This window comes from Argiope bruennichi, chromosome 6 (genome assembly GCF_947563725.1).
Source record: "Argiope bruennichi chromosome 6, qqArgBrue1.1, whole genome shotgun sequence".
NCBI classification, from domain to species: domain Eukaryota; kingdom Metazoa; phylum Arthropoda; class Arachnida; order Araneae; family Araneidae; genus Argiope; species Argiope bruennichi.
In genome coordinates, this window is record NC_079156.1 from 114,587,519 (window position 1) to 114,599,946 (window position 12,428).

General features: G+C 33.4%; 1 protein-coding gene across 3 annotated transcripts in view; it reads right to left on the reverse strand.

The window, feature by feature from the left end:
* LOC129972984 (techylectin-5B-like) overlaps positions 1 to 12,428 on the reverse strand; it is a 28,873-nt gene continuing 16,445 nt past the window's right edge. For all 3 annotated transcript variants that reach the window (XM_056087318.1, XM_056087317.1, XM_056087319.1), the window contains exons 3-6: positions 10,355 to 10,506; positions 2,953 to 3,055; positions 2,710 to 2,874; positions 1 to 289 (exon numbers count right to left, since the gene is read on the reverse strand). In XM_056087318.1, coding sequence (XP_055943293.1) covers positions 54 to 289; positions 2,710 to 2,874; positions 2,953 to 3,055; positions 10,355 to 10,506 — 656 coding nt within the window. In that variant the 3' untranslated portion in view covers positions 1 to 53. The remainder of the gene's footprint in view (positions 290 to 2,709; positions 2,875 to 2,952; positions 3,056 to 10,354; positions 10,507 to 12,428) is intronic.

The following is a 12,428-nucleotide window of genomic DNA, read 5'->3' on the forward strand; positions in this document are numbered from 1 at the left end:
TCTCGAAGGCGAAACCAAACACTTTAATATTGATTACAGTCATGTTCTTTTATTTACTCCTCCGAACGTTTTCTGATCTTCATTTCACAGAAGGCGAGTCCTTCATTTTCCAACCATTTGTACCAGTGGATAGCCTGGAAGTCGTCCATACCTGGATCATAAAATCCATTTAGATGGACGTACGCCCATTCGAAAATCCACCAGGATCCCTTTAGAGCAACGGCAGCTCTGTAGTTTCCTCTATCTTTGGCAGAGAACTCTTGGCCATCGTGGTATTTCATGCCATCACCTGAGGAAAGAAAATACGAATTTAGAGTGCAATTTACTTTATTTCGTTATCCAGTTTCCATCCATATTAGCTACAAGTTTCTATTATCAAAATTAGACGAAATTGGACTGTATAGAGGTCTGTAAATTACGTTCAGCAATCCACATGTAGGATTTCGAGAAGGAATGGAATTTTTGAAGTAAAAATGTGAATGAAAGTGAAACCATCATTGTTCTATTCGTAAAATTTTTAAAGAATATTATTGAGATAATATATTTAAAACAATTATTTATTCCATTTTATTCATGAGTTTTTTATTTTCTCGCATAAGTAGTAAACAGAAAGTATAGTCATCGATTCGAACTCGAGATTTTGACAAGTCTCCATGTTCGATTCTGTTTCACTCACTGGTTCGAGTTTTAGAAAATACCCATCTATCTATCTGTTTCGTCTGTGTTTGACTGATGAAATTTGGTATACAGTCTTTATTTCAAATTTATAGATTTCTTTCAAATTTTGTTCAAAAATCCATTCAAGAAAGTCTGTCTGTCCAGTTGTTAAAATATGTTAAAACGGTAATTACAAAACGAAAAGATCCAGATAAATAAAATTCGGTACACAGATTTAACATCTATTGTGTAGATATTTACCAATTTCTGTGGTAAATCCAACAATGGTTTGGCTGTCAGTTAGTTTCTACTTCCAAAAACACTTAAAAGTTATAATTCAAGAACGAAATAACTAAATATATCAGATTTAATTTAGGAAATTTATGACTACAAGAGTAATTTTTGTGATCAATTCTTGTTTCAATCGGTTGGTAAAATCGCACCTAAAGCACAAATTCGATTTTCGGATACTATTAATGCATACCAGGGATTAAGGAGTGAAAAAGATAAATTCACGCCAAAGGTTAATATTAATTATTACACGCCAATGCCATGCACGACATTCTCTAGTATAACATCATTATGAGAGAATATGCGAGAAAGTTTTGGGAGACTACTCCGCCTGGTTTTTATTACAATATGTTTCTAAAATCATGATAGAAATTTTAAAGGTAAAACAGATATATAGCAACTAATCATTTTTACAATAAAGCATAGTATTGCAAATCCAAAGAGCGACAGCTATTGGGGTTTCTTTGTAGTGAAATACAATGTGATTATAAAACGCCCTGGTCGTTTTATCAGGTATACCACCGTTCACGATGACATTTTGAGTACAAGTGAAAAATTTGTGAAATGTATTAACTTTTTATCCTTTCCCATTGCTTCTTAAGCCTTGTAGGTTGCTTCCATCTTAATTTCGGTCTCTGCTTTACACCAGCATTTTTTACGCCGAAGGTAACAATCAAACAGCATTTATGATTTTTTTTTATTGCGAAACTAAAAAGTCATACTAAACCTGTGGGAGAGGTCTCATCGAAATTTTCTCGCATGTACTGTAATAAAGATGTTATTCCAGAGAAAACCTTGCATAGCATCGGCGTATAATAAAAACGAAACATTAACTTTTGGAGGGAATTTAGCATTTTTACTGAATCTGTCGTATGATCCTTGGAGAATTATTTGACAATTAATTCCAGGCATGTGGTTAATATTAACCGAAAGTCGAATTTGTTTTTTAAACACATTTATCTCAATCGATTGAAACAAAAATTTGAGACAAAATCCTGTACAGATTTGATATTTTTAAATCTCTGCGTTTTTGAATTATCGCATTTACATGTTTCTTAAAGTACAGACAAGCAGATAATCTACCAGTCGTTGGATCTGGTTCAAAATTTGAAAGTTGCCTACACTATAGATCTAAAATCTTTGCACCGAATCCTATCTATCGAACTCTCTTCGTTTTGTAGCTGTACTGGGACAGACGGACTTCTTCTGAACAGATAACATGTTTTCAAAACTTGATAGAAATCTGCAAATTTTGTGTAAAAATCGTATACCGAATTTCAGCCATCTAGCTTTTGAGTTATCTTTGTCACAGCAGACAGAGAACAAACACTTTAGTAAATCGTCTTTTTCGAACTTCGGGAGGTATGAAACGTGGAGGTTCATAAAAGTCTCGATTTAGTTTAGCTATATTAACGTCCCGTTTTAAGCAACACTTGGGCTATTTTGGGACGGACTTCGACATTTTGAGCCGCGGTCAGATGACGAGGACTACACCTGAGCTGGTATCCCCCTCTCCACACCAGCGGGATGACGTTTGGCCCGTAGGGATTGAGCGTGCACCAGACCCGCTTGCATGTCGGTTCTTCGGTAGAATCGGGTCTCGAACCTGAAACCCTATGGCTCACGAGCCGAGACCTTACCACCAGGCCACTGCGGCCCTCATAAACGTTTCGAATTCGAATTTGTTGACGATTATTATACTTTCTCTACGTTACGTATATGAGAAAATTAAAAGGAAAAAAAAAATGGCACACTGTTTACCTGCATCTCCACTGTAACCGCTAATGTGCAAAGTATAGTTCTGGCTTTCATCATCGATGTGGAAACTTTTGTACTTCGCGAAACGTCTTTCTCCTCTGACATCTTCAAGTTCAAAGCGAATTTCCACGGGCACTTGGGTGCTCAGGACGTGAATGTTCTCGTTTCCTATCAGATATAAAAATTATAAGATGTGGCTAAGAAAGGCACCTATGATATTTTTGGAAGCACTCAAATCATACGCACCTAACCAGAAATCTCGTTCGATGCTTCCGAATCCTTGCTTGTAGTCATTCCAGTTTCGATAGAAATTTTCAAGTGGCGTGAAATTTCCTCTTCTTTGAATGACCTGGAATTTAATACACATTTTATCAAGTTGCTTTTTGAGTAAATGTATTATATATATATATAAATGTATCTAAACTAGTACCCAATGGGAACTAATATTCCAATGGGAAACAATTATATCTGGTGTGATATATATATATAAAAATGTACTAAATTATGTATGATATATATATATATAAATGCTGGGAGTGATATTTGTTTTAAATGCAAATATTTATATACAATACATTCCCGAGTATCCGGCCTAACGTGACGGAAGGACAGGGCGGATAACAAAAAAGCGGATAAGTTGGACTTCTGGGAACTCATTTCTTTGCCCAACATTACCAGAAGGCAAAGTTTTATACCAAAACTCACTGTTATAATGCGTATTTTCACACTTCTTATTGAGTATTAAACCCTCCACTTATCTCAAACCACGTAGAATGTGAACGCCTTCGCTGCCCGGTGAATAATATAAGCCGTTACAGATAATATAGCGAGTTAAAATAGAGGGCTTTGTACTAGTAGTTTATATATATATATTTACATACTGCACTGCAAGAATTTATTAGAAAAAAGTAAGTAAAAGGATATAAATTGTTCACATTTTAACGTAAATTCTGTATACTTCACTGTGGTATGCTTAAAAAAACATTAAGCATATCCAAAGAACAGTTTATGAATCCTGTAAGAACTGTGCAGCGGCAACATTTAAGGTCAGTTGCTTAAATAGTGAAACAGCTTAACAACGAAACAGTGAACAACGACAGAACACTGCTCTTTTCCCATCACAACTTGTATTTTGCACACAACACGTAAGTGGATCACAGCAGATGCCCACTTTCAATGCATGCCTTTCCTTTCCCAGTTAATTACGATAAAGAAAACTAGGACGGATAGTACGGAAGATGGATAGTCGCGAATCGGATACTCGGGTGTGTACTATATTTCAAATTTTTTTTTTCGTTCTGAAGATTTAATAGAATCATGTTTTCTGCCTCAAATAAAAGTCAGAATAATGAAATATTAACTTTGTGAAGTCTAAATATAACTAAGCCATAATAATATTTAATTATAAACCATAAAATATGTAAATTTAGCCCCTAAGAATTCAAATAAACAATGAAAGATCGAAGAATATTAAACAAAGTACAGAGAGCTTATGAAAAAAAAAGAACGATCCCGACATACGAGACTTTAACTATCACTAGAACGAAATTTTTTTTTTAGTTCAAGGTATTTTGAGATACGTGCTCAAGAATCTTATGAAAAACAAGAATTAAACTCTATCACACTATGGATACAGCGACACCATTTCAAATTTTTCAAATGGCAACACCAACTTTTTCTTATTGGAATGGGTTCTCCATAGCAAGAAACAATAAATTGCATTGGAAAGGTACCTCTAGAACGAAAATCACCAATGTTAAGTACCTAGACAGACTAATAAGAAAAGGGAAAACAACTATGGTGTGCCTACCAGAAGCGTGAAGTTCAACAGATTCCTCTCGGCATGGTACTCGGTTTGATTTTCGGCACCATTTGCTGCATATAAAGTCTCATCATGATTGAAACAGGTCAAGTAAAGAATTTGTGAAACACAATAAAATGTTTTGCTTTCTGTCGCTTCTCTGCTGATATTGGCTATTTTCTCTTTTTTTTCTTAATCTATCTAGCACTGGCGATTTTCGTGCTCCAAGTACAGTTCAAACATTATTTATTTATTTTTTTCTTTGGAGAACACAATTCAATATGAAGAAGTTGGTATACCATTTAAAATCTTGAAATTTTTCAATGTAACCGTAATTATTAAAGTTTAACTACGGTTTTTCATATGGTTGAGCCCATACCTCAAAATGTCTTGGATCAAATTTTTAACCATTTTTGTGAACGGTATGATAATTACGTTCTTACATATCGGAATATATATTTTAATAATTATCCGGTATATACCTCTAAGAATAGAAGGAAATATCAAATTTATGCGCTTTAAGTATATTAAGACAAATACCTGAGAATAGAATTCTAAGAAAGTATGCAATTCTAATAAGATTTGATACAGGTACAAAAAAATGGCTTACAAACTTTATATACTCCTCTATCAGACAATATGGACAAGATTTAGATAGAAAGTTGGTCGAGAAATGCGATTTTTGACCATCAGATGCCGATGTTTGCAAGTTCATTAGAAAATAAGAAACGGGATGGGAAACCTATTCATTCTATCCGGTATATGTAAAGCTGCTCCGATAAATCATATTCTCAGCCCTACAATGACAGCAATGGACCAATACCTGAACATTACAATACTCGGCACTTATCTCTATGAATTTCTATTTTAGGGTTACTTGAAATGATTTAGAGAAAAATAACATATAAAACCGTTACAGTAGACACCATTTCTCCACCAGGATCGTAAAACACGTTTCCATAAAACCTAGTTTGAGAAAATCAAAGAGTGCACGCCCCAACATTTTGAAATTCTTTTTATGATTGATAAAAATTACTTGTGTATCTTCTATGATGAATTTTTTCTTCATATGCATGATCAAGCTTATTCTTGTTAATGACGTTAATAATTATTGAATTCCTTTTTTACATTCAAACCCGATAGCTGTTGAACTTATTCTTAAGCTTATTCTTGTTAATGAAGTTAATAATTATCGAAATTTTTTTTCACATTCAAACCTGATTGCCGTTGAACTTATTCTTGAGCTTATTCTTGTTAATGAAGCTAATAATTATCGAATTCCTTTTTTACATTCAAACCCGATCGCTGTCGATCTTATTCTTGAGCTTATTTTTGTTAATGAAGCTAATAATTATCGAATTCCTTTTTTACATTCAAACCCGATCGCTGTTGATCTTATTCTTGAGCTTATTCTTGTTAATGATGCTAAAAATTATCGAATTCCTTTTTTACATTCAAACCCGATAGCTGTTGAACTTATTCTTAAGCTTATTCTTGTTAATGAAGTTAATAATTATCGAAATTTTTTTTCACATTCAAACCCGATTGCCGTTGAACTTATTCTTGAGCTTATTCTTGTTAATGAAGCTAATAATTATCGAATTCCTTTTTTACATTCAAACCCAATCGCTGTCGATCTTATTCTTGAGCTTATTTTTGTTAATGAAGCTAATAATTATCGAATTCCTTTTTTACATTCAAACCCGATAGCTGTTGAACTTATTCTTAAGCTTATTCTTGTTCATGAAGTTAATAATTATCGAATTTTTTTTTCTCATTCAAACCCGATAGCTGTTGAACTTATTCTTAAGCTTATTCTTGTTAATGAAGTTAATAATTATCGAATTCCTTTTTCTCATTCAAACCCGATAGCTGTTGAACTTATTCTTAAGCTTATTCTTGTTAATGAAGTTAATAATTATCGAAATTTTTTTTCACATTCAAACCCGATTGCCGTTGAACTTATTCTTGAGCCTATTCTTGTTAATGAAGCTAATAATTATCGAATTCCTTTTTTGCATTCAAATCCGATCGATGTTGAACTGTAATATTTTATATCTGAACAAAATTTTCGATTTGGAACCTGTATGTAATAATTAACAGATAAATATGTAAGATTTACAGATCACCTTTTAAGGTACCTTACATCTAGATTTTGTAGATTTTTTTCGTTATTGTTTAAAGCGATGTGATTCTGAATAATGAGTCTATTAAAAGGTCAACCGCACTTCGTTCTTTCATGATTAGAGTCCACAACTCATGACCTTCATTCTGTACGAGCAAATGAAAATGTTTTATTAAGAAATATCAGCGATGATGAACTTAGATAATAACGTGCTTGATGGCAGATGTTTTTTTTCTTTCAGATATAGAAAATATTACTTTTTAAGATAATTGAAATAAACTGATATAATAATTAACAATATCTTCTTTTCTGTTTCTTTTTGCTGCTGAATATTACTCCGGAAATACGTCCTTTTATTATGAAAACAGCATTTTTCAGTTTTTTCAAAAGAGCATTAGGGTTAACTTTAATTCAACGAAAAGATCGAAATGATTCTAATAGCCTTCAAGTTTAACACAAATTATGGTGAAGATGATTTGATTAGATTATTCTTTTGATTACTTTAATCACAACATGCCTATAAGGATATTTCATAAAAAAATTGATTGAGTATTCAATTTGTAAGAAAATATATTCCAGATTATATAATCATTAAGCTAATTCAAATTAGCTTGAAGCTCTATTTTGAAGCTATATCATCTGTTTGGGAATGGATCTCATTTTTTAAACGATAATCAGCTGAAAAGGGTCACATCTGAGATATCAGTTCTTTTCCGAACTTTCATCATATTAATCTGAGGACTTTTGATTACCAATAACTGTAACGGATATCACGCTCACCCACTCGTCAGAATTTTTTGTAGAATATGGCATCGGACATTTTATTCCTCGGTTTTTCAACTGAGATACTACTACTAGGCCATCTCAAGTTATTTCTTTCGTGAAGCGGTTTAATCGCATGCCTCTTTAAATAAGTAGGTCAAACAGGCCGTTAATTTGGAGGAATGGAATGCTTAAGATATTTTATGTATTAATTTTGAAGTGAAGAATTAGGAAGAAATATTAAATAGAGAGATTATGTCTTCATAACAAACAGAGTTTAATAAAAGGCCTCATCTCAATCTCGTGCTCACAAGATTATAAAGACAAGATATATAAAGTTTTTATACAGTAATAGTTGCCAATATACAATAATCAGACGTGCACACGGCATAGTACTAATTGAAGTTTTTATTTAGCGAGTAGCTATAAGAGGTGATATTCTTGACAGTAGACTATACAATGGCAACACATTTTCTTCCATGTCACCCACATCCAATGATCTTCATTTTCTTGTATTTTATATTCAAACATTCAGTGGAATTTCATTTACTGTAAATTTATCTCTAAATCATGAGTCTATTATGCAAATCTGTTTGAAATTCTCACCGAAATCGTTTTTGGGCACATTATCACTCTTCCAAGACCAATTCAGAACAAACTTTCTTTCTTCAAAACTTTATCTGGACTGGGTCATTATTTCTCAATGGTTAAGTTTCAAACAAATACAAAATTCAATATCGTACCAGTCCAAAAGTTGTGATTAAAGTTTTTGAGACTTTCGATATATCCACAAATCGTGAGTCTCGAGTTTAACTTCATCATTTTCTCCAGAGAACGAAGAATGCAGTTCATCACTTTAGAGATCGAAATGATATGCTAAATATTTCTATCAAAATTGTGACATTTTCAATTATTATATCTAATTACGCATGAACAGACAGATAGAGAGAATATCATGAATGTTTTTTTTAACTCGAGAAGGTCTAAAACGTAGTAATTTTTCAAGTAAATTTCAAGACCGAGTAGAAACTGAATATTGTTACAAACTTGTAATTTGCTTCCCATCACGGCTAGTATCACCGTAAGAAAGACCGTTGTAAGATCTGAGCTGAGCGGCTGCCACGTCAATGACCTGAGAGCTTGGCGACCATTTGGCGACTTGGTGGTGAATTTGGCGAGTTTGGCGACTAAATCGATAATACCAGAAAGTTCGAGAAGTTTCATGATCCATCCAGTAATAACAGAGATACACCCAGGTACGCCCTGATTGGTCTGCAGTTTCTAGCCCCGCCTCCCGGAACTATAAAAGACGGGCACTCTGAAGCTGGAGAAGAAGTCATGTGGATCGTCAGAAATGGTGTGTGCGAGTGGACGGAGTCACCGACGAGTAAACAGATTTGTGAGGATCAGACAGCAAGCAAGCTGCTGAACTATTAGAGATTAAATGCGCTGCGTCATTACAATTGAGTGGCGGTATTTGTAGCAGAAGAAAATTTTTGTAACAATATTAAAATTTTTTATCCTTTCTGTACTTTTGCATCAGATAATAATCAATGTAAGTTTAATTACTCTCTCATGCACGAAATAAAAAAAGTATAGCACAGTGATGCAACTCATAGGAATAAAACGGAATATTTTATAATACTGGCAATGACTAACATGGATAGAAACGTTCTGCACGTGCTGTCCATCTTTCGCCATTAGTGTTCAGAAAGTAATAAAAGAAAATTTGATGTATGAAATAAAACAAAAAAAAAATTGCTCAGTAGTGCAACTCGTAAAGATAATAAAAAAAAAATTGCACAGTGATGCAAGAAGTAAGAATAATAAAATAAATATTGCATGGTGCTGGCCTTGATTAACATAGATAGAAATTCCCTGCCCTTGCTGTCCAGTCCATCTTTTGCCATCAGTGATTCAGAAAGTAGCCAATGAAAGTTTGATGCATGAAATGAAAGACAGGATAAAATATGGCACAGTGATGCAACACGTAAAAATAATAATAATAATGCTGGCAATGATTAACATGGATAGAAAAGTCCTGAACGTGCTGTCTATCTTCAGCCACCAGTGTTCAGAAAATAATCAATGGAAGTTTGATGTATGAAATAAAAAAAATATTGCACAGGTGTGCAACTCGCAAGATTAAAAAAATATTGCACCGTGATGCAACAAGTGGGAATAATAATAATAAAAAAAATATTGCATATAGTGCTCGCAATGATTAACATAGATAGAAATGCCCTGCCTTTGCTGTCCAGTCCATCCTTTGCCATCAGTGTTCAAAAAGTAACCAATGAAAGTTTGATGTATGAAATGAAAGACATGAAAAAAATATGGCACAGTGATGCAACACGTAAAAATAATAATAATAATGCATAATGCTGGCAATGACTAACATGGGTAGAAATGTCCTGCACTTATTATCCATCCTCCGTCATCAGTGTTCAGATGGTAATCAATGGAAGTTTGATTACTCTCTCATGCACGATATAAAAAAAAATATTGCACAGTGATGCAACTAATAAGAATAAAAAACAATATTTCAAGATGCAAGCAGTGATTAATATGGATAGAAATGTTATGCACTTGTTATCCATCCTCCGCCATCAATGTTCAAAAATTAATCAACTGAAGTTTGATTACCCTCTCATAAACGATATAAAAATATTGCACAGTGATGCAACTCGTAGCAATAAAAATAATATTACATGACGCTGGCAATGGTTAATATGGCTAGATATGTCTTTCCCTTGCTCTTCATCTTCTGCCACCAGTGCTCATTTAATGTGCTATCAATGTTCAGAGAGTAATCAATGGAAGTTTGATACTCTCTCATGCACGAAATAAAAGGTAATATTGCACAGTGATTCAATACATAAAAATAATTATAGAAATATTGCGTAATGCTGGCAGGATAGAAATGATGACTAATATGGATAGAAATGTCAGGCACTTACTGTCCATCCCCCGCCATCAGTGTTCATGTCACAGAATACATTGATGCTTTTGGAGTTGGGATAGATTTGGTAGACACCGCTCTCATAATTTCCATTCGCATAGTGCTCTGAGCAATCTTTTGGCTTGCTGAGTTTGTCGATGACGTTGTTCTCTGAAAAGAGGTGTCATTGTTTAAATAGATGCAGAATAATACTTTGGTGATTAAGTGGTCGCAGTTAAGCAATCAATAATCACATATCATGTAATGTATTTTTCACCTAAAGTTTTGGGAACGAAATGGTTGCACTAATGTAATTATAATGTAATATGTAATGGATTTCTGGTTTATAAATGCAAAGTTGCACGTTATTAAGTAAAATTAACCGAAATATTTCCGATCCTTTATACATCAGGAAAAGTAAAATGTAATAATTAAATCTGAAAACATGCAGCATTATTTTCTTTTTAGAAATATTTTGCGTTAGCAGCTAAATCTGAAAATAAATCGTTTTTATTTTACTTCAAGCAAGTAAAGGGTGTCCCAAAATGAACGCAAGTTTTGAATTTGCAACCATAAGTAAACCCCCGGTGGGCACCTCGAAATGAGGATGAGATGCTTCCGGCATGGTGGTTGGATCTCGCCGCCCTGGAGGGTGGACAAATAGGTGGGTGATCTGACTCATGCCATCGGTGACGGGACGTACTTCCTTCGGGAGAGGGTGTACCGTGGCCGGTGAGGGCACTTAGGACTCAACCACAGTTCCCACCAGTGTTGCTGTTGCAGCGGTCTGGTCATTCAGTTTTATGTTTTAAATCCGTGTGCCTTCGTAGCGGGTCGGAGAGTCAGATGGATGACTTGCCACCATTAGAGCAATAAAGTCTTAGCAACCCTATTAAAGAAACCATTTGACAGCTGATAGTTTAGGATTAGGAAAAATGGAGCGTTACATGATAGAACAACGTGTTAATGCAAAATTTGAATTAAATAAAAAAACTCATTTTTTTCAAATTGTTATATTTTTGTTGAACCGTAAAGTACACAGGATAGGGTTATGTATGGAACAACACATAGGGCAAATGGCCTCCACGGTTTTGCTGGCACATACGCACTCTTTTGTCGAAATTTTTCATGACCATTTTGCCTAAATGTGGCTGAATTTCGTTGATAAAGCTTTGAATTTCCTCCTTCAACGTACGTATGCTTGTTGGTTTATTGGCACAGACTTTTGACTTTAAATAACCCCATAAAAAAGAAATCCAATGATCTCTAATCACACGATATTGGGGGCCATATCTCAAATTTTTTAACTGTGGCCTACAGAATTTCAGCATTTTCCCCCATTTTAGTAAAGATAAAATTAGTAAAATTGGTAAATTAGTAATTTAGTAATTATTACTAATAAATTAGTAATTATTACTAATAAATTAGTAAATTAGTAATTATTACTAATAAATTAGTAAATTAGTAATTATTACTAATAAATTAGTAAATTAGTAATTATTACTAATAAATTAGTAAATTAGTAATTATTACTAATAAATTAGTAAATTAGTAATTAGTTTAAAATTAGTAAAAACTATCTGCTATCAAATGGTTATTCTAATAGGGTTACCAACACGTTGCTTCACGAATGGTAGTAAATTCAAATCTTGCTTTAATTATGGGACACCCTTTAAACGTTCCTATTTACTGATACGGAAAAAATTTAAGTTTATATACCTAATAAATTCTATCAATTATTGAAAACTCCTTTATGAATAAAAGTAATTGCGAAGCTACGCAACATATCAGACCGTCGAAAAAAGTGTGTCTCACTTTCTATCTTTGCATATAAATACATGTTAAATTTAATTATTTGGTGATAAGTTAAATAGTTGTATCTTTCAAACGTATCATTACAAAATAATGCATATTAAAGTAACATATATGAAATGGTATTATTTCTTTAATGGTATTTAACTGGTATGGTACTTGCCGCTACAAAATAGTGTGTTTTTAAAATGAATACTCATAAAATTGTATTATTTTGAAACCGATGACTTAAAAACAAATACTCGTCTGATGATTTGATTTTTTTTGGCGCAAAATTTCTT